The 22,812-nt window shown below is 56.1% G+C and overlaps 1 protein-coding gene across 2 annotated transcripts in view; it reads left to right on the plus strand.

Annotated features, from left to right (window-relative positions):
• Positions 1 to 22,812, plus strand: part of PTPRN2 (protein tyrosine phosphatase receptor type N2) — a 687,992-nt gene that overhangs the window by 424,168 nt on the left and 241,012 nt on the right. For both annotated transcript variants that reach the window (XM_027101365.1, XM_027101366.1), the window contains exon 12: positions 7,221 to 7,285. In XM_027101365.1, the coding sequence (XP_026957166.1) occupies positions 7,221 to 7,285 (65 nt within the window). The remainder of the gene's footprint in view (positions 1 to 7,220; positions 7,286 to 22,812) is intronic.

Here is a 22,812-nt window from a genome sequence, read left to right on the forward strand (position 1 = left end):
GCATCCTCGGACTTCTTTGGGTCGACGCTTTATTCAAACACTGGAACTGTGGGTGTGGAAAAGCTCCCCCCAACACACACACACATGTGTGACGGTGATAACCTGGTGATTCATGGTCCTGGTAAGAGTAACGGGGCAGAAAACACCAGTAGGGCCTAAGTTCGCTTGTTGGCTGTGCGCATCGCGTCCCGGTTCCCCCGAGCGCCTCCTGTGTGCTGACGGTCCTAAGCCTGGGCCCACCCTGCCTCCAGGGAATGTCCTGTCTGTTGGGCTACGTTCGGGCACATTCTGTTGTCTGGGGATAATGGCTCTGGGGAAAAAAGCAAAGCCGGCCGGGGAGCGGAGGACCACACCGGTGAGGGGCGGTTTGATACTGGGTGGAAGTAAGGTGACTTTAAACCAAGGCGTGGAGGAGGCGAGTCATGTGGACCCAGGGGCCCCGGGAGCAAACGGCAAGTGCAAAGGCCCTGCGGCCGGAGCGCCCCTCCCCACCCCGGGAATGCTCAGGCTGGATGGGGCACCGCAGTGGTGGTCAGGGGTGCCCGCAGGGCAGCGCCACCCGGGCGTGAAGACCTTGCACCTGTGACAGGAGCCTGAGACCTGACCGTGAGTGAGGGGTGCCCCCAGGAGAGGATGATGTGACCAGCTCGCGTTGTCACGGGGCCACCGGGCTGCCTGCTGGGAATCAGCTGCCCCAGTGCTGGGGACCCAGGCCAAGCACGAACCAAGGCCCTGCACTGGGTTTCTAACAGTGAAAAGTCTGCGTCAGGCTAACGAGCTGTTGACGTGCTACCTTTATACTTGAAAAATATATATTCGTAGTGAAAAAATGTTTAAATATGCATAAAGCTATGGAGTTTGCTCTATGGGTTTTGCAGCCAAATATAAAAGACAGCTGGATTGAATTATTATCTTGCATGTTTGGGTATTGTCTTAGTGAGTTAGCAGAATTTGGGTGGGTGACGAGTTAAAGCATACACAATCCCTAAATTATAGCGCATTTATTTATAAATGTATTTTCTTCCCTTTGCTTCACGAAATCACTGATAATATTGTTTAAAGAACATTTTCATAAAATCTGTGCATTTAGACAGGAATGATCCAGCTGCACACAGTACATAAAATGTGAAAGTGTTTTCTTCAGAAATATAAAATACATATGAAGTTGCAAATTAAATTTGTATGCCTTCAAAAAGGCATTTTTAAAAAAATTCTAAATGAACTATTATCGTTATAAAAACAAAATATAATTAATAAACAGCAAAGCTTTAAATCTAAGGTATTTAAATAAAGCTGAGTTTTTTATTCTATTTTTTGAGCATGTAATCGAATTGTAGTTATTTTTATAAAAATAAAGTACGTGCAGTTTAGCTTCAGTGTGCATCTGGTTGCCCACGCGATGAGCCAGGAGCACAGTTCGTGGCGTCCCGTCCAGACTGACATACCGGAGACGGGTAACCAACAGGTGTCATTCCAGGAGCAACATGCTTTCCCGCTGCTGCAGGTACTGGGACGGTCCGTGGAAACTTGCAGAACCGCAAACCGAGATGCAGGGAAACTCGAGAGTTGGGCATGCAGCCCCGCTGGGAAACGGGGCCTCTTCGGGCACGAACCCTTTGCTTTCTGGCCGAGAGGCAGGTTTGACAAGTTAATTAATTTGTGTCTCCTCTCCCCCGGCCCCTCGCCCTGCACTCCTTCCTGCCCTGCCGTTCAGACCCTCCCCGGCCCCTCCTCAGCTCAAAACCCTCGCGGCGTTAGGTGGCAGCAGCGTGTTGCCCACAGGACACGAGGGCGTGCAGCTCAGCCAGGGTGGCCCTGTCGATGACGGGGTCAGCACCTCCGCTCGGGTCCTGCTGGGGCCCCGTCCACTCACCCTGCGGGTCTGCAGGGCACAAGCTGCCAGGGCCCCTGGGGTATGTGCCTCAGTGCGGCCAAGCCCGAAGCGGGGGCTTGGCCCGGGGCCTTACACCTGTCCTCGGGCAGGTGTCGGGCAGCTCACCTCTGGTCCTGGGAGGACCGCTGCTCGTGTGGCCGCCTGCTCTGAAACACCCCCTTGGCCCTGAGAGGAAAAAAAAGGAGGTGCGGGCAAGATTGCCCAGAGCGCCGATGAGGGGCCAGGCAGCTGGAGCGTCGGGGTCAGCCTTCTCTCAAGCCTGCTCCCCTTCCCAGGACTGAGTTCAGCCCGACAGGTTCCGCGCAGTGGGAGTCTGTACGGGAGGGTCGAGTCACTTCCCGGGCTGGTGACCGGAGGCCGTGCGATTTCAATAAGGCTGATCCCAGGGCGTGGGGGACAGTGGGTCCAGTCAGTGGCTGGCCCCCGAACGGTCTAGACTGTCCACTTCTGCAGACGCCTCTGGGTGGGACCAGGTGCAGAGCGGATGCATGTGTCTCGGGGTGGAAATGCGCAGGGGATGCAGATCGGTAACCCCAGGAGCAGTGCTTTTGGCTGTGCCAGAAGCCGGCTCCACCCTTTCCCCAAGGACCCCAGCCCCCTGGTGTCTGCCCACCTCCTGCACCCCCGCTCCCCGCCCTCGGGCTTTCTAACGGGCCACGGCCGTTAAGTTGTCCCTGTAGCAATTTAGATCACAGAAGAGACTTCTGCACACCCTTTCAGGTTAAAATCACGAGGATAAAGAAAGAGGCAAAATTATTCCACTGTAGCTACGTGTTTAAATTACATGGAATGCTGCATAAATTGTCAAGTGCAAAGAATTACTCTGATAAATTAAAATACTAATTAAATAGGCTATTGCAGAATCTTGAGAACATTGTAGGGTTCTGCTCCTCCGGCTAATTTGCATATCCTTCATCTAGTGAATTTAATTTTAAAGGACTTCTTTTTGTGTTTGGAAACCCTTTTTGTCTCCCGCGAAGATAAGAATGGGCTTTAGCATTGTTCTCGCCTTTATTAAAGCAGCTCCTCCTGGGGTCTCTCAGTCCTGGCCTGCTGGTGGCTCACGCCCACCAGCTCCGGGTCTGCATTTGGCCATGAAATAACTTGGAGCCCACATTCGACAGAACATGTAGCCACAGCAGAGCTTTTCTTTTCCTCTCAGAGGCCTCAGCAAAGCCTGAAAAAGTGGCAGTGAGTTTCACGCCCCGGTGGAGGGTGATGCTGCAGTTGAACGTGTTTCCAGAGAGGAGTGGTTGCTGGCCGGGAGGGGAGCATGGGGGCTGGTGCCCGTGAACCAAGTCTGAATGCCTGATGGAGGTCACGGCGTACATCCGGGTGAGGGAGACCACGTACGAACGTATGAGATCCAGTCCCACTGAGCAGAAGGGATGGGTGAGAGGAAGTCCATGCAGCTGTGCAGGGAAGTCTCAGAGGAAATATACACAATGGTGAATGTGTAAGAATGATGCTGGGGAAGGTTCCGGAATGGCCTGAGAGTTACAAAATGTGCTCAAGACTACTGGGCTTGTTGCTCCTTTAGGTCAATTTGAGCTAAAATAAATAAATATAGATAAACAAACAAAAAAACCCCAAAGGGCTGTGCTTAAGATAAATTGTGTACCTTTCACACATGCTGGAGAAAAGGCACCATTACAGTGTCTCTGGCTACCATCCCCACCAATGAGAAATTTCAGAGAACGAAAAACTTACATAAAGAGCGAGACAGGCTTTGTTGAAAGGACTTGATGCCCAAGACTAAGAGGTTCGCAAAAGAGCACGAAACCACGAGCAGTGGGTTGAAGTCCCACGGACGCGCGTGTGCCAGCCGCCAAGGGGACTTGCAGGTGTGACTGGAAACCGCATCAGCCGTCTCTGTGGGCATTTCTCAGCTGAGGGCAGGAAGATGGGGGCCCTGGGTGGGTTCTCGGAGGACCCCAGCTCCAGGCAGGCCCTCGGGGCACTGTCGCTCTCTGGACGAGGATGGAGGTGGACTAGAGGTGGATGCAAAGGGGGCATGCTTCACGGTTCCGGCTCGCGTTGTTAGGAGGTGCCATGGGCATCACGGCAGAGGCTCCTCGTGTAAACAGCCCCTGGTGGGGACAGCCGCAGCGAGATGCAGAGGCTCATGCTGTCCTTGGAAAATACAAGGAAACGTGGACAAAGTGGGGTTTTGGGGGCAGATTCGCCACTTGCTGAACAACAGCCTCTATAGAACAGAACCTGTGGGTTAATGTAAAGCTGAACAGTGGTGACCGGTCCTCCCCGCAGGGTGCCGCTCCTGGGTCTGCCCTTGTTGTGTGTGTGTGCCCGTGTGTGAGCGCCCACGCGTGCAGTTATTTGGAGGAGGTCCACTTTGGGGAGGGGTGGTTAACACCCTGCGTCACGTGAGGAACATAATAGGATCGGATGGAGCAGAGCGGGGACAGACGTGGCGTCCTGACCTAGGTGACAGTGATGGGCCGCCTGCCCCACCTGATCTATCACACCTGCGGAACAGGTGACACTCCTGGGACTCCCGTAGCGGTTAATGGAACGGCCGGGAAGACAGCGATCCCTCGTGCTGATGCTGGAGGGACGAGGTCACGTCCGGGCCACTTTCCAGTGGATCCCGGACGCTCCGACTGCCCGCAGGACGCACCTCCAGCACGTCTGTCCCATCCACCCCAGGGTTCTCATTTCTCAGGGACAGTTCCGTGGAGTGCTGTGTCAGTTCTCAGTGACAAACCCTAAATGGACGCAACCCCTTGTCAGCACGAGTCTGGGTCCCTGGGCTCCCTGGCTGGACCCTCAGGCAGGACGTGGACCCTGAGAGGCGGTCAGCCCGGAGGGTCCGCAGTGGCCGCACTTGGGGACGGGTCACCATGAGGGTGAAATGACATCACTTTCCAAGGCGACGCCCATGGTTTTCCGAGGATGATGCTGCCATCAGGAACGTTGCTCAGGTAGGCTCCGGGGTGACCTTCCAAGCAGATGATGCCCCTTCTAGAAGTTTCTGCCTTGTCGGAGGTGCCCGTGGGAAATTTTCTGGTAGAAACGAGGACGCGTGTCTTTCCTCCACAGCCTCTGAGGCCATGAGCTGAGGTCGGTCAATAGTGGGCCCCGTTCCCACGAGGGTGGCTGGAGCAGCCCGACTGCAGACGTGTTCAGATGCGGGGAAACACGCATTTTAGAATCGAGGAAACGTGACATGTTAAGACCTAGACTTTGGGTAGAAACAAAGTACTGTACGGATGGGGCCGGAGCCAGCTGGACCGGTTACTGGAGCTCGTCTTTACTTTTTCAGGAATTTTCTGAGCCGGTTATTAAACACAGCCATTAGGAAAAATAAAGTTTTACACACTTGCAGTTAATTACGTTAAAGACAAGAGGCCTCGACACCCAGCCAGGCGCCTGTACCTTTCACCACTACCGGGCCGTGCGGCTCCCCTCCCCCTCCGCACCCCACTGGGGGCCGGAGCCGTGTTCACAGAGGGGAGAGGTTGGGGGCATGTCTGGCGGGGAAGCGGCTGCCAGGGCCTGGGGCGAGGAGCCCGCCCGGACCCTGGACTGGCCTGTGGCAGGGGTGCCTGGGGGACACAGGGGAGCTGTGCTGAGGCTGACTGTCCCGCCACGTGTGGGACGGGGACAGGGCCCAGGCACAGGACCTTCTGCACAGCGTCGGGAGCGGGCGTGGGTCTTCGGGCAGCGAGCGAGGCCCACAGTCACCTCGGGGCTCCGCGGGCTTGTGCAGGACACAGTCAGGACCTGTCCCTTGTCCCTCAGGCCCGTCCCCGCAGCCGTCACACTGCCCGCCCGGTTGGGGACCCATGGCGGCCGAGCCTCAGGTGTCTCCACCTGGCCTTCCCAGCAGCTTCGCTGACCCCTGGACTGGGTCATCTGCGTCTTACTGCCCAGCTGGTTTGTTGCTTCCTGAGCCTGGAATGCCTGTCGCTTCTCGCAGCAATGGCGGAGCCCTTTAATTTCCATCTTTACTTTGTGCTTTGTGTCCCTCTGCCTATTAAAGGCTCACTATTATCCCCAAGGAGCCTGTCATCCAGCAAAACGCCTCCTTTGTTCACAGGGGAACATGAAAATCAATTGCTTTATACTCTATCTCTTAAGAATATTCTCCTCCATTCAAGGTTTACCTTTGGGCCACTGGCCCTCCCTGCCCCTCGGCACCCCCCAGCTTAGGGGCTCTTAAAGTGCTGGCGCTCTGTCTAACCCCAGGTTGGCTCTGCCCCACCCCCAGCCCCAGTGCTTGCATAATTACCTAAATGTAAGAAATAGGAAAACTTTCTACCAGACGATGAGAGAGGCCCAGAGGCAGGGGAGGCAGGCCATAGCAGGATCCGGGTTGTATCCCTCTGAAAGATATAATTTCATTACCCAAGACTAACGTAGGTGTTTTACAATAAGAGGTGAAAGTAATTGCTATTTTCCTGCTATCTCGTTCTGCATTAATCACAGTTGCAATGCACTCTTCCTTCTTAGGGTTTGCAATAAAATCTATTTTTTTCTGGGTTTCATTTCCAAAATGACAGGGGCTTTATCCGAAAGAATACTTCTACAGAATCCTAAGCCAGGGTCAATTGCTTTGTGACACACCTCCTCTCCAAGAGGTGGGGACCGCGGGTTGCCGTGCTGGCGTCGGGATTAGCTGGGCTTCCTCTCCAAGAGGTGGGGACCGCGGGTTGCCGTGCTGGCATCGGGATTAACTGGGCTTCCTCTCCGGCTGCTAATCGTTTCCGGGGCTCAACCCGCTTGGTCTGACACGGAGGGTAATTTATTCTCGGAGAGTCCTCCTCGCTCTAAGTCAGGAGCAAACTAGGATGAGGGTTGATTGTGGTGGAGGCAAATTATTATAGGATATTCTCCTGGGGCAGGAGTAAGAGGGGTACAGCAGCTCCCAGGACTCACGGAACGAAGGCGCCGTTCAGTCTTGCCTGCTAGCCAGTCTATCTTGTGAACGCGGAATGCGTGTGAATGGAACCCAGTTCCCAATGATTATACACTTGTAACCATCATATCGTTCGAAAGTAAAGCTCTACAGTTTGCAAAGCAGGTCTGCCCACCATTTCTCAACCAGTCTTCACAAGGATACTGTGAATTTCCTATGGACGTTCTGTGGGCAAAGCTGGAGGGACCCACGTCCTGGTCCTACATCTGCCGGCCCCTCGGTGGGGAGCCCCCTGCCCCGGTTTCCGCCCCAGGCTTGTCCACAGCACCCGTTAAAACGGCGATCTGGCAGTGACTATGGAAGTGTCTGCAGAGGGGGACGCTCAGGGTGTCTGGAGAACGCTTGCCTCTCCAAGCTGACCGCTTACTTCTTAATTTCCCCTAACAGTTGACAACAAGGACCAACTGGAAAAAATGTCTGGACTGAGAGTTCTTCGGACCGGCGTCGGCTCGGTGAGTAGCTGCGGGCAGTGTGGCCCGGGCGGCCTGAGGCTCGGGCCGGGGGCAGAGGCCAGTCGGCACCAGGCGGGGGGCTGTGGTAGCGGCGGCCCCGGCGTCTGGGCCGGGTTAGTCCTCCCGTCCCGTCGGCAGAGGTGCTGACGCGCCACGCCAGGCTCGCCTGACACTGCTTGGTTGCCTTTGAAATCGTGATTCGGTGTCTCCCCAGAAAAAGCGGTCATGGCTAAGAAAACGTTGGATGCTTCGGAAACGTGTGCTTCCCGCTCCAGACGATTCTCAGTTGCCGAGTCTGTATAGCAAAAGAAGTTGCTCTTTCCTCTGGGTCTGGTGGGCACGCTTTCGTCTTCCTTGCTAAAGACGCGTATGGGGTGGGGAATGAGAGGAGGACTGCTGATAGATTTAATGACCCTCAGAGGCGTCGTGTCCCAGCGTCGCTGCGCTGGCCTCAGAAGCAGGTACTTGACCAAACTCTCCATCCGCAATTAGAGCCGCTGGCACTCAGCCCCAGGCCCTGGCGGACGCCGGAGCCCCACATCGTGGGCAATTGATGAGTTGTACGCACAGCGGCGGACGCGACTCCTCTCGGGGGTGGCTGTCTGTGCTCGCGCGTCTGAAATCCCAGATGTCACGGCGCCCGCCGTGACGGTAATTAACTAGTAAGGGCACTTACTTACGACAACGCTCCTCGCCCAGGGCGGAGATGCCCCCACGAGCCACTCCAAGGCCAGCCGCTGCCTTTGGCGGGGGCTCCGCTCGGCCGGCACGGTCCCGGCTCCTGGAATAAGAACTTGTTTAGTGCCTGGTCCTCCGCAGACGGAGCCTCCAGCGCTGCAGGCAGTGGGCGGGCGCCTCGCCGGGGGCGCCTCGCCGGGGGCGCTGGCCTTGAAGTCACCGTGTTCCCGGCACGCAGCGGGCAGCTCGGTGACCGCAGACTCATCAGAGCGTGGGGCTGGGTTGATGAGGCTTTGACAGCTGAGGACACCCTGGTCTTTTCTCCCGAAACTCACAGTAACTTTGGCGGCCAGGGAGGGGGAGGGGGGCGCCGGGAGTCTGTGGGTCCCTAAGACCATCTGTACCACATGGGGTGCAGTGACTACTGGCGGGAAGGGCCAGAGGGCTTGGAGGATCCGGGCCCGCGACGGAAGGTTCTGACCCGCAGCCCCTCCCCTCCGCCTCGTCCCTTGGCCTCCGCAGGTGTCCCTCCTTCAGGAGCAGCCCTGGTGCCCAGCGGCCGGGGGCAAGTCCAGACTGACTCGGGTTGGGGCCCTTGGTGTTCTGGGGTCAGAGGAAGCTCAGGCGCTGGGCCTAACCCTAACCCCTCCCTGTGCGGGGGGCAGGAAGTGTGTTCCATAGAGGCGGGCTGGGCCGCCCTGGAGCAGGGAGCATGCAGGGCCAGGGGGGCAAGGTGCAGAGCCGGGGGCTGGGAGGTGCCTGGAGCCGCCCGGTCCTCCACCCACCCCGTGGTTGCGGTTCCTGGGCAGCGGGGAGGGTGGCGGCGGTGTGCTAGGACTTTGCAGACTCATCTCACTAGAGGTCACAGGCACAGATCCCAGAGGATGCTCACCGCCCACCACCCTCCTCGCGCCCAGCAGGCAGCGCCCAGCGCACACACACACGGCCGCCCCATCTGTGACCTGCCGCCTGCATCCCTGCGCGGAGACCCGCGCCTCCCTCGGGGAGCCCACACCCCCTCCCTCCGGGCACGGTGCCCCCCCACGGCCTCCTTCCTGTCCTCTCGTCCCCTCTCCTGCGTCGCCACTGCTCCATCTCCCTGGCCCCATCCGGTCAGCACACAGATATGCTCCGGTGTTTTCTGATTCACTAAAGTAAGAGCTCCCGGGACGCTGGTCTCACCACGTCAGCGCTTTTGCCTCCCACTGGCTCCCCGTCTCCTTCAACACAAGCTACCCTCACGTGTGTCTGTATCGTGCGGACACATCAGCACCTGTTTGCTCCTGACACCCGGCCAGGCCTGGTCCCCACTGTCCACTGGACGGTCCACCGTCTGCAGCCCCAGAACCTCAGCTGTCGGCCCATCTGCAGTGGTCACTGTCCTGAGCGTTGCTGACTCACCTTCTGAAGACCGGCTGCTCTGAGCGCCTCTTTCTGTGGGATCTGCGTCTCCCTGAGGCCATGGGCTTTATATTGTTTGTATGGGGATGACCCCAGAGTCTACCTGCAGCCGGGCCCAGTCGCTGTGTTCCAGGCGCGCACAGCCGCCAGCCCCTGCCTTTTTGTCCTTGGAGACCTGTGACGCATTCCCCGAGCCCAGGCAAAGCAGGGTTCCTAACGTCCCGCCACCACCTGGCTCTGCCGCGGCTCCTCGGCCCAGTAGTGGAAGCTGGTGACGTGCTGTCCAGGAACTGGGAGCCTGGGTTGCTCTCGGCTTGTCTGTGAAGATGACAACCTAACCTCAGAGGGACGTCCTCTGCCTGTTCCAGGTGCCCGTCTCACGTGGGAGCAGGAGGTCCCGGCTAGACTGGGGGCGGGAGGCGGGCGGTGGGCACAGGGCAGAGCAGAATCCCCGCTGCGCCACTCCTGCATTTTCATCGAGTCTGACCCGCGTCCTCTCTGGTCCCCAAGTGGCCAGAGCCTGACCTCACCCTCCCTGGGGGCAGAAAACGGCCACCTCCCAGACCATTTATTGGTACTTCATTCACCGATGGAAACGTGGGTGAGAAGCTTGTCCACCCTAGTTCTCCCTGAGCCGCCTTTGCCTTCTTAGGGCCCCAGGGGTTTCCTTGGTCCACGCAGACCAGCTCTCCAGTCTCCTGTCCTCTTCCACGTGGCAGTTTTCCATTTCAAAAGGCAGTTCTGCTGTCACTTTTGAAGTTGTCTGGGGTCATTCTGATGGGTTCTCAAGCCCAGAACCCACATTCATGCAGCTTTGCCTGACTGGTCTCCAGTCTGGACGGAGGGAAGGAGCGTTCGTATATTTGGAGTGAGTTTTGGATCGTGAAAGCGGGAGCAGAGACATTGTTAAAAAGCTGCCAATACCTCCTTTTCTCACGTTAGTTGCCTCCTGCAGTGTTGAGCCTGACTTTGACGCTTCTGGTTTTCTTTGGAACGTATTTGATATGAACGTCTCTGCTAATTCCTGACTCTGGAAAGTAAAGCAGAGTTTGATTCCTCGAAATCTAGCAGCATTTACCGCGTGTCTCCCTGGTGCTTGTGATTCCACATGTGATGACAGATAGCGGAATTAAAACCTTTTAAGCCAAATGGAAACATCTCAAAACAAAATTTAAAGGAAATGAAAGGCTACAGTAGACACACACGTTCCTGATAGATTGGTAGTATTTTGACGTGTTTCAAAATCTAATTTCTGATATCTTGAAAGTATTCACATTTTTTCAGATGAATAAAGTCATGTTTCTTCCAAAGGGAGATTATGATATTACCAAGAAAAACGCAAATATTTGGCAGAAAAATAGATGATTGTCCCCAGGCGAGCATTTCCATGAGTGTGGCTTCCAAGGTGTATCTGAAATAAGTCATAACTTCCTAAGTTCTCGATAGTGTGATAAACGCGGTATGATTAACGATGAACCTGCCCACGTTTCAGCAGGAGTCTCAGTGCAGCCGCGGGAGGCTCGGGGCTTCAACAGGGAAACCCAGAAGCAGCGCGTTCCCGGTGCAGACGCCCCGCTCAGCCCCGGACGGGCTGCCTCCCGGGCAGAGTCAGGCAGGAGGGGACAGGCCTCCATGCAGGTTCTGGAAGAGAGAGGAGGAGGTTTTCCTGGACCCGTTGAGGGTCCTCGGCTCCAAAAGGTAAACTGATGAAGACAGAAAACAGGAGCGAAGCAGCACCTTTATTTAATCTGAGTTTCACGGGACACGTGAGGGGGTGAAGCCCGCAGACGTGGGCAGACCGGCCGCCTTCTGATGGGTTGGTGGGGAGGGCCGGGGGGCGTGGGGACCCGAGGTGGGTCTGCAGCAAACCGGGTACAGGGCGGGCACAGCTCCCACGAGGGTCTCAGGCCTGCTTCGGGGAGAAGGGGGTGGAAAGGTTGGAGACACCTTCGGCCGAGGTGTCGTGTTTGGGGCAGTGTGTCCTGCACCCACCACTCATGCCGTGGGATGTCAGACCTGGTTTCAGGTACTTCAAAGAGCCCTGGGCTTCCAGAGCTCTGCTCTACGGGGGCGGGAGGCCGCGGGGCCCCAGCAAACCGCCGTCCACGCGCTGGTTTAACCCACTGAGCTTCCCTTGCTCAGTCACTGTTTGGGGTCCTGGGTAGGATTTTGTCCAAAGAAAGGATTTTTGTGGCCAAGACTGTGTCGATCCCCAGAGCCCCTTGAGAGTCTACGAATCCGTGGTCGTGCTCCTGCCCCCACAAGTCAGTGTGACTTTGTCGTGCAATGTGTGTGTTGATGGGTGTGTGTGCCTGACGGCCGTCCCATGACGCCAAGCGGGTGGGACGGGGGTCCGTGATGGATGTCTGAGAAAATGGCTCGTTTCCTCTGCAAACCCCACTTGGTCATCGCCCGTCTGCTGGAAGGGATGCTGCTGCTTTAATGAGCGTTACCAAAACCTGAGCCCAGTGGTTTAGGGATTTCTGAGAGCAACTGGGCATCACACGTCAGTGGACAGAGAAATGCAGGCGGGGATGGCCCGAGTCACGGGGACCCTCGGGGGAGCGAGTGTCCAGCCGAGTCCCCAGAGACCCGACCACAGGTCTGGATGGACTCGGGGGAAGACTTGACGTCGAGGGCCCTTTGCCACGGTGTGGAGGAGGCACGGAGTGACCCCACCCCCAGCGAAGACGGTGGGACGCAGCTCCACGTGGTCCGCAGTTTGAGGGGAAGCTGTCACCCCCCACGTGTCACTTTTCACGCGCGGACGGAGCCGGCACCTGCCTTTAGCACACTTAGTAAACACCAGCAGGTGTGCAGTCGGGACTCACAGGCGATGGGGCACTTGGCTTGCGGGAGCGCGTTGTGGCCGTGTCAGTGGGTGACTGGCTCTCGGGCCTGGGGGGCGGATAAGTTTGCGGTGAGGCGGGAAGCCCCGTGGCAGCTGGGGGCCGGGGGGCGGACACGTCAGAGGACCCTCCAGTAAGGAGCCTGCGGGTACCTGGTAACATCCCGGCATCCAGTCCGAAGCCTCATCCTTGGAAGTGGTTACAGAGGTACTTACGGGTAATAGTCTCGGTTCTTTAATAAAATCAAAAGTGCTAACACTTAACCTCGACTCTTAGAAAGCAGCATGACAGTGGGAATCTATTGCTTTAAAAAACTTACCCTTCAGGCTTCCCTGGTGGCGCAGTGGTTGAGGGTCCGCCTGCCGATGCAAGGGACGCGGGTTCGTGCCCGGGTCCGGGAAGATCCCACGTGCCGCGGAGCGGCTGGGCCCATGAGCCATGGCCGCAGAGCCTGTGCATCCGGAGCCTGTGCTCCACAGCGGGAGAGGCCACAACAGTGAGAGGCCCGTGTACCGCAAAAAAACCCAAAAAACAAAAAACACTTACCCTTCAGATCAGTAATCATACTCCCAGAATTTTATCTTAAGAGTATCATTCACTAGCTAAGAAAAGGAAAAAACAAAGCTTTGGAAAAACCAAGACTGACCTAAGTATAAAACAGAGGAAGGTAACTAATTATATTATAGTAATCAAATAAACAGACTCAGTGATTTCACTAAAAATCGTTGTGACACCTCTGAACTTAAGGGCAGCTGTGAAAACTATCTGTGCCCACAGATCCGGGCTGGAGGACCACATGCAAGTGTGAGGTCAGCTCTAGAACGGGGTTGGTGGGACTATAAGCGAGTTCTCTCCTTTTCCAAAATTTTTGTTAGTACCATTCCCTGGACCGGGGCACGAACCCGTGTCCCCTGCATCGGCAGGTGGACTCTCAACCACTGCGCCACCAGGGAAGCCCCCATTTTTTAACTTTTTATTTTGAAATCATTATAGATTCACTGGAAGTTGCAAAGACGGTATAGAGGTGTCGGTGCACACTTCACCAAGTCTCCCCTGTGGTTACATCCACATAATTCTAGGTTTGGAGTCAAACTGGGAGATGGACATCGGTTCAATGTGTGTGTGTAGTTCTTTGTCGTTTTATCTTCAATACCATTTTTAGTTTTAATAAAGAAAAAACATGCAACCAAAGTAACCGAGCACATCCTCGCTTTTCAATCAGTGAGGACACGAGAGGAAACACCACCCCGTGTGCGTGGCGCGGCTCCCAGGTGGCGTAGAGAACGTTTCAAATAACTTGAGTCCTCGCATATTTATGAAGACGGTGCTGTGTGTATATGCACAAGCAGGATGCAATAAGTAATTAGAAATATCCTGGGTTCAGATCAAGGCCCATATTTAGAAATTCAGGAGAAAGAGCCCTGGCGTGTGTGGACAGCAGAGGGGCAGGAGAGGCCTGGAGGATCCCACCTGACGCCCCGGGCAGGTGCAGGGCTGTGACAGGTGGAGGATGGGTCTTGTCAGATAGAGGCAGAGCCGCGGACTCAAGAGCGCGTGGAGGAGAAGTCGGTAGCGTTTGCAGTTAAGTATAACGAATAAGACGGAGACGGTGTTGGAGCTGACAGGGTCTCTTGGGTGAGGACTCCGAGTTGAGTCTGAGATGATGCTGGGTTCCCAAGTGCGCGCTGCAACCGTAAGGACTCCGGGACTCCTCGGCGGGGCTGCCATCCACCCTCCACCCCGGCGGCTCCCGCACCCCTGCCAGCCTCAGGCCGGCTGCGCCCAGAGAGCAGAAGGTGGACACCAGCGGTCACCTGGGGCGAGGGGTGTCCTCGGCCACCGTGGGCCCTGCCCTGTGCCCGTCCACGTGGGCCCTGGCTCCTCAGCGTTGTAATTGTGTGCCCATCCCCTTGTTTTATTCAAATCTGTGTTTCTAGACAGAGAACATTGATATTTTTTCTTCTCAGTGCAAAATGTGCATCAGTCCTTGTTTACTTGTCAGTATTCCTAATTTATGTTTAAAAAGGGAAATCTGCATGAAATTGCATTAAAATATTTGCAGCAGCCTGTCCGAAGCTGCCCCGAGGATTCCCCACACGGGCTGAGGTGTCGTGATAGAGGTCAGAGTTCAGGGGCGGCCGTACGCCCTTCCGTGGTGGCACACCCCCACCTCTGCTGGCGGGGCCCCCTCGGGGCTCAGCGCCCTCCGCCCGATGCAGCGCGAGCCACCGCTGTTCATACCCGTCTCTTATTTCTCAAAAGTGAAGAAAATCACACGCAAATGCGTTCGGTATAATTAACCGCGCTTGACATATTGGCAAATATGGGCTTATTACGAAGCGGCGCCCTCTTCTTCTGAAATGCTGCATAAAGCAGCCTGTCACGTGGGCCCGCGGGTGTCTTTTCAGTCCTTTTCGTGATTAAAGCGGGCGAGGTGCCGTGTGATGAGGCAGTTGCTATAGTGACAGATTCGATTGTTATTCAATATCAAGGTAAATAGTCACGGAAAATGAAATAAGTATCGTCTGCCGGTGGCGGTGGCAGCGGCAGCTCAGGTGTCCCCCACCCCCCCTTTCTGACATTTCAGCCACGTTTATCTAGAAAGTGCGTGATGTGTGTCTCCTTGCCAGGCGTGGCCGTGGTCCGGCTGGGACTGGACGGTCGTCCCCCTAAGACGGAGAGGGGCCGTCCATCTCAGTAACGTGGGAGCGGCTTCTGCCACGCAGCCGGGTAGCGTGGAAGCAGAAGTTAATTTCCATGTAAAAAGCTGAACTCTGGAGACGCTCGTAAGGGCCCTCGGAATGTAATATTCCAGAAACCCCTTTTCAATCCTCAACCCGTAAGACTCGGAATTGCTTGAAGGAGGGTGAAGAAAACTAGAGGCAGGCACACAGGGCACACCCCTTCCCACTGCCCAGCTTCCTACAGAGCAGCTCTGTCGAGCCGTCCTGGGCGCCCCACGCGCATCCCCTCCAGGGTCCCGCCAGGCGGACACACTTCACGTATGGGGAACCAGGCACAGAGGAGTTACAGTTAAAACCCCCTCCGGGTGGTCACCTCCAGAGCCGGAGCCTCGCCGGCCTTGAAATCAGAGAGTCTTGAGTTCCGCCTTTAGTGACAGGGTCCCAGCGGCGTCTGTCACTTGGAGATGCGTCCACTGGAGGGTCAGCCTCAGAGTCGTCTTCCGGTCTCCTGCCCACAGATGCCCGTCCTCCTGGAAGCCCCACAGCAGCTGCCAACGCGTCCTCGGACTCTTGCCCGAGATTCCCGTAGGGGAGGGCGTAGCGGGGGTGCGTCACTTTGCAGGAGCTGCAGGAACCTGGGGCTCAGGCCCACCCTAGTGACCTCACTGTCACTTGATCCCCTCTGTAAAGGCCACATCCAGAAGTCCTGGGGGTCAGGACCCCACTTCATCCATCCCAAGGGGGTACGCGGCTCAGCCCGTAGCAGGCCGGCGGTGCCAGCCCTCCTGCCGCGCTGAGGACGGTGCTTTCAGAACCGTTTTCCCGCCCCCCGCCTGGGGATCCCGGAGTCGGGGGATGGGGGAGCTGCTCCGGGTGGATTGCTGAGAAGGTGCGTGTCACCCAGGGCTCCCCCGTCCCCTCCCTCCTGCCCGGCCCCTCCATGGCGTTCCCCAGAGTGTGCTGAGTCCCGTGAGTTCAGGTCTGTCTCTCAGCCTGTGAGCTCCAGAGTGAGCCCCATGTGTGTCTGTCGCCCGGTGCCTCCTGACACGTGGCAGGAACTCAGGAACCCCTGGCTGGGCCCGTGAATCGCGAGCCCTGGGGTGCAGGTGGACGCCCACCCTGGCGCACGCCGGTTCGTCGTGCTGGCTTCTTCCTGGGTCCCTCGACTGCTCTCCTGCTGCTTCGAAGCCTCCCTGAAAGCTGCCTTGCTCTGGAAAAGGTTTCCTGCTGACCCGGGCCCGCTTTCTCTGTCATCTCTGAAATAACAGGGCCCCCTCTTCTGTGTTGGCCCCAAGGCAGCTGTGGCCCTTCTGTCTTTGACTGCAAGCACCCCAGGCCACATCTCCATGGCAACTGACATGAATCCCTCAATTGCTGATTTGAATACTTCCCCTCTGCTTCATCCATGGGTTAAAATAAAAAGGCGGTTTTCACCCATGTGAAGTAATTAGTAATCAGTGTAACACAAAATATAATCAAGGGCCACATTTAAAATAATCTCACGTCGAACAGATATGCAGCCAGTGCCATGGTGGCGAGCGCGGTAGAGGCGAGTGTGGTTTAGCAAGATGGTCCACACGTCTCCTGCAGTGAGAACGGGGCCCACCACACAGGCGTCTCCTTGACACTGGGGGTACCTGGCACCGGCAAGGCCACTGGTGTTTCCCCAGCAGTCAGATGCCTCAACCCGCATCTAAGCAGTGTGGTTACAGGTGGGAAGGGCGGCTGGCGCTGGAACGGTGGCCCCAGGCCGGGGCTCGGTCCTGGGCAGCATCCGGGGAGGTCAGAGGTCCCATGGACCCAGCAGAACCACCACTCCCTTTACCTGGACTCCGGGGCACAGTGCCCTCTCGGTGGCTCCACTCCAGGCCCTGAAATCGGTCCACGAAACCCCGCCCTCACTGGGGCCACAGGTCCTGTGATGTCTCTACCTGCCTCCCAAATGGGACCCTATTAATAAGCCTCGGTGCCCGTGTTACCCCACGTCACCACAGGGGTAGCATCTGCAGGACTGGCCTCGTGACCTGCCCTTGTCCTGCAGGGCTGCCCACAACTGGCGGGCGGCCCTCAGCCCTGGGGTCCTGCTGCCCAGACCAGGCCACCGCTGACCTGGGTGTCAGGGTCCCAGGGCTTCTGTAACAAAGCGCCACTAACTGGGGGCTGAAAACAACAGAAATGCACATTCTCTCGCAGTTCTGAGGCCAGATGTCCAGAACCCAGGTGTCAGGGCCAGGTGCCTTTGGGGGCTCCGGGGGAGGCTCCTTCCTGCCTCTTTCTGCTCCTGGGGCTGCCGCGTCTGCAGCTGCATCCCTCCAGCCTCTGCCCCATCCTCTCACGGCCTCCTGTGCATCTCCTCTTTTGAGGACATGGGTCATGTTGGATTAGGGCCACCCTGCCCCACTGTGACCTCATCTTAACTAGATCGCATCTACAAAGACCCTATTGCCAAGTAAGGCTCCTTCCCAGGACTGTGGGTTGGGAGGTGCACACACCTTTCTGGGAGACACCGTGTGACCCTCAACACCAGAAAATCACAGGTATCATCCAAGCACCAGGAGCGATTATCAACTGACCTACAGCTGAATCTCTCCTTTTGGGGTTACAGTGACTCGTAAACAGAGTTCGCCTTTCTAGCCACGTGGGTTTCCCGGTTAACAGTCAAGTTTGATTGAATGGACCTCAGGCTACTTTGGGTCCCCTCCTCCCCAGGCCCCCTGCACATACACGCACACATGCACACACACGCTCTCCAGACCCCCCCCCCGCCCCCCGTCTGCCATGCGTCTGCCACTATGGTGGGCAGATTGGGGCTGAGGAAGGAGACAGCTAAGGTCCACGTCCAGGGCTGGGGCTGTGACTCATCTCAGCTATCCTGCTAAACTTCACTGGGGGAGAAAGACATGGAAACAGTTCACTTACAGGCCATTTTGATAATTGCATATTTTCAAGAAAACATGAAAAGTAAATAATTCGTTATTTTTATAAAATTAGCTAATTCTCACTGTATTGTCATATTGTTGTCTTTTTCTCAAGATTCTTGGAAGTTGATTCTTTTTATGGCTGAGTAATATTCCATCGTATATATGTGCCACATCTTCTTTATCCATTCATTTGTCGATGGACACTTGGGTTGCTTCCACGTCCTGGCTATTGTAAATAGAGCTGCAATGAACATTGTGGTACATGACTCTTTTTGAATTATGGTTTTCTCAGGGTGTATGCCCAGTAGTGGGACTGCTGGGTCATATGGTAGTTCTATTTGTAGTTTTTTAAGGAACCTCCATACTGTTCTCCATAGTGGCTGAACCAATTCACATTCCCACCAGCAGTGCAAGAGTGTTCCCTTTTCTCCACGTCCTCTCCAGCATTTATTGTTTCTAGATTTTTTGATGATGGCCATTCTGACTGGTGTGAGATGATATCATTGTAGTTTTGATTTGCATTTCTCTAATGATTAATGATGTTGAGCATTCTTTCGTGTGTTTGTTGGCAGTCTGTATATCTTCTTTGGAGAAATGTCTATTTAGGTCTTCTGCCCATTTTTGGATTGGGTTGTTCGTTTTTTTGTTTTTGAGCTGCATGAGCTGCTTGTAAATTTTGGAAATTAATCCTTTGTCAGTTGCTTCGTTTGCAAATATTTTCTTAGTTACACCCCTGAGGCACATTGGCACCTGCTGTACTCCACAAATAGGACGTATTTTTAAACTAGGTGGTAGGTTAACTGCACAGATAAAATTTTCACCTGCAGAGCTCATGAGACAAGTGTGAAACCCTAACTTCCCAACTTCCGTATACACTACGCCTGCTCGAGCCTGGCGGGGCCCACGGTCACCTGGGAAGTGCCCTTGGGGGCGGCGGGGGCCCCGGTCTGGTCTCGGGGTCACACACCCCGAGGTGCATCCTCGGGGCCTCCAGACGTTCCTCCTTCCTGAGCCCCCGGCACCTCCCCTCGGGCCCCCGCCGCCGGGCAGGTGACAGCTCGGCACCTGGAGACAAGGTGGGCGGTCCTGCCCCACACGGGGCCCCTCCGGATGCCGAACCTGGAACAGAGCCCTGGGGGGCTGTCCTTCCAGCATCTGGACGGCCCTTCCCGTCTGCTGGATGTGCCTTACCGTCACTCATAGGGGACCCTCAGGACAGCGGGCACGGGGAGAGCCCCTCCCTGGGGTGGTGACCCCAAGCTGCTCGGGAAGGGGCAGGGGCACCAACTCTTCATCAGTCTGTCCGCACAGACTTCACCTTTGTTCCTGTGGAACGAACGCTCAGAGGCAAGTTGGGCTTCTGTGTGTGCAAACCCTGAACCACAGCTCTGTTTTCTGAGTGACAGCAAAAAGCAGTGTTTTAAGAGGTAAAAGACCATGGTCGCAGGGGAACACCACCCGCGAGCACGGAGAGGGGCGGCCAGGGCTGGGTGTCTCCATGCCACCTGCGCTGGTTTCCCAGGACGGCCTCAGGGAGTCCCGCAGTTGGGCCGAAACAGACACCCATCGTCCTGGAGGCTGGGATCTGACACCCAGGCGTCAGCCAGGCAGTCCCTCCTGGGCCTCTCTCCTCGGGCACATTTGCCATCTTCTCCCCATGTCCTCACGTGGCCGTCCCTCTGTGTGTGTCTGTGTCCTGACCTCCTCTTCTTATCAGGACACCAGTCAGTGGATCAGGGCCCACCCATATGCCCTCACCTTTACATCAGTTGTCTCCTTAAAGGCTCATCTCCAAATGTGGGCAGATCCTGAGATCCTGGGGTTGAGGCTTCAGCGTATGAACTGGGGGGACATGGCTCAGTCCCTAATGCTGACCCTAACCCTAGGGTTAGTTACAAAGGATCACGCTTGGACAACTCAGCTTCTAAGAAGTCTATGTGTCCTGTGCTCTACAGTATGCCAGACGATAACTGAAACACTGAAGAATTCTACGTGCCCGTCAGGGACATAAACATAACTAAATAAAATGTGGTGTGTATGGCTAGAAGCATCATGGGATCGTCTTGTCCAAAACCCCATCAAATCCGTGGTTTGACCTGGGACACCAGTCACAGCACTGAAGTAGCAGCTACCACGGGTGTAGATGAACGACTGCCCCTATTGCCGGTGGGCGTTCAGGTGAGAGGGCTGGCGTGCTGGCCTCTGGCCGGGCCCCCGGGGCGGTTTTGCAGCGCAGGTGTGTCTCGGGATGTGAGGAGCAGGGTGGGATGCGGACGCTCGCCTCCACAGGGCTGAGAGGGCAGTGAAAAATTCTTGACGTTGAGACAATATCAGTTGTGTTGCCATTTTATTTATTTGGCAAAGGGCGTCTGTTTCTTTGGCACATTTTCGTTTGGGTGTGCGGCAGGCAGACTGAAGAATTTGTTGTAGAATTTCCCCGGGGGTGTCGGCGGGCTTTGTGAGTAGCCCTTTGGCAGCAGCATAGAAGGGCCTGCTTGTTAAACTGCTAATTTACAGATCTTCTCTAAGTGAGTGCAAACAAGCTGAGGGCCGCAAAGCCCTGCTCATATACAATGTTCAATTTTTAATTTCCAGTCCATCGTAGATTATGGGAATGAAAAACAATATTTAATCCCTCGTTAACACATGAATAAGCGGAAGCTGTCGTTTTCGACCAGACAATAACGGGATTATCTCAAGAACTGTCAGTTTATGTGAAAACATTATGTTGCCCAAATTTTCATAAAAATTAGCAGTGGATGATATTCAAGATCAGAGCGATGGAAAGAGGGAAGTCCGCATCCATGGTCATAAATATTCATACTTGTCTGCTCAGGAGATGGAAATCTAATCAAGGGGCTATTGAGGCGCTGGCTTTTTTTTTTTAACCAAGACGTTTCATCTAAATTGGGTTTGATATGGAAATTCATCTCACTGGAGTCCTCCAGGCCGTGAGCACGCAGGGCTCACGGGGCAGGGTGTCCGCTGGGTCAGGTATGGCCCTGGCACAGGCCGCTGGCATCCACCTCCACCTGAGCGATGGCCGTTGCCAACAGCTCGCACCACTCAGCGTGCTCCGCATTTAATGTGTGCAGTGTTTGGGACTCTCCCTCCCTTTTTTAAGGAAAAAACAACATAATTTCATGCCGGTTAACTCCTAGCTACTGCAGGGTTAAAAACCGTCTGTGTCTTTGCTTTTGTTGACAATTACCATAAATCAGAAGACACTCTGCATGAAGCTTAATGAAATATGTATGATTTTAAAAAGAAAAGATGGTGACTGCAGGACGCTGCTTTGTGTGTGTGTTCCTGCGACTTCCTCGAAGGCTGTGCTTGTCCCGACCCGTCAACAGGCGTCTGCCTGCGAGGACCTGCCGCCGTCCGGTGCCACCTGGTCTTCCGTGCACGTGGCAGGCGAGCGGTGAGCGGTGTCCTCCAGCGCTGGGCCAGCGGTCGGAACCCTGTGTCAGTCAGGGCTCCCGAGAGAAGCAGCTGGCCATCGATTCTGGGGCTGAAGTCCTCTGTCTCCAGGGTGGAGGCCCAGGGCAGCTGGTGGTGTCAGTTCCGGTCCAGACCCAAAGGCCGGGGCCCGGGGGAGCGAAGGTGCACGTCCCAGCCCACCTCTGAAGCCGAGACCCCGAGCACCGTGGCCAAGGACGGAAGAAAGTACAAGTGCCCCCAGGCAGATAGCAGAGTCACCTTCCTCCGCCTTCCTGTTCTGTTCAGACCCTCGGCAGACGGGCTGATGCCCCCACGGTGGTGGGTGACCTGATTCACGTGCTAGTCTCTTCCAGAAACACGGGCACGGACACACCCAGCCGCCGGGAGTCCCTCAGCCCGGCCATGGTGACACGTGAAATTAACTGGCACACTCCTAAAGTTTCTCGTCTTCCCAGCGGCTGCCCTGAGACACTGAGACAGCTTCCTGCTTCCCCAGGAAGGGCAGGGGCAGTTCCAGGGCTTGGGGTTGGGCAGGAGTTTGTGTCTCACACTGTGCTGCTTCCAGGTTGGGTTTCCGCTGCCGCGTGACCGTGGGGGGCCGACCTCATTGAGTTAGGAGTGACAGAGGCCTGTGACTTCCAGGCTTATCCTGCCCTGGAGGTAAAGACTTAGCATCACAGGCTTCCGGGGTGCCTGTTCCTGGTGGGCCGAGCAGAGCTGCACAGCCCGGTCGCCCGGCCCGGGAGAGAAGCAGAAGGATGGGGGCAGGGTGAAATCCCCGTTGACTGTGGTCCTCGAAGGGGAACTTGGTGTAACTGGGATTATTTGTGGTGGTGCTGATATGAATTCTGTTCTTTCAAGGAAAGGGATAATTTGCCGCAGGAAAAAAAGAAAATAGTGTTGGATTTAGACGCGCTTCTGGTGACGCTGCCGGCCCAGCACCACTGCTCGCTAATGCCGTCTCCTTGGGGCCGGGGGAGAGTTGGCGGGATGTTGGCCCAGAGGAAGCGCTGCTTCTCAGAGTTGGCCCCAGAAATGCAGCGGGAGAGGACTCAGCACAATTAGCAAGTGGTCCCCGCGGCAGGGGGGGGCCAAAGAGGAATTTCTGATGAAATCCCCGGGCACCCGTTTGCTAGGTGTGGTTCGTCCAGACGTTACCACGGAGGAAGGAGGCCCGGGACGGCAGAGCGAGTGTAGGAGGGAAGTGGGTGAGCGAGCAGGAATCAGGATCCTGACCTTGTGGGGAGGAGCCGTAGCGGGTGTCTCCCCAGATGAGGACCAGCTTCCGTTCTCCGCAGACGTGGCCGAGGCCCCTCCTCCGGGGGGAGCAGGCCTGGCCTCTCCTGACCTCCCCTCCCCGCGGGGCGGCCGCGGCTGCACCACTAGGGTCACACACCCCTGTATCCAGAGTCACAGGGGCCCTAAGGCGGGGGGGCTCCATCTACCGCGAGCTGGCAGGACTCTACCGGGATCTGAGGGGGGGCAGAGGGACAGCCTGGACGTGTCCAAGCTCTGTCTTCGGGGAAACCCGGCTTTCCAGAACTAAGGCTCCC

This window comes from Aethalodelphis obliquidens, unplaced genomic scaffold (assembly GCF_003676395.1).
Source record: "Aethalodelphis obliquidens isolate GAN/ISIS:26980383/991018 unplaced genomic scaffold, ASM367639v1 scaffold5, whole genome shotgun sequence".
Classification (NCBI taxonomy): Eukaryota; Metazoa; Chordata; class Mammalia; order Artiodactyla; family Delphinidae; genus Aethalodelphis; species Aethalodelphis obliquidens.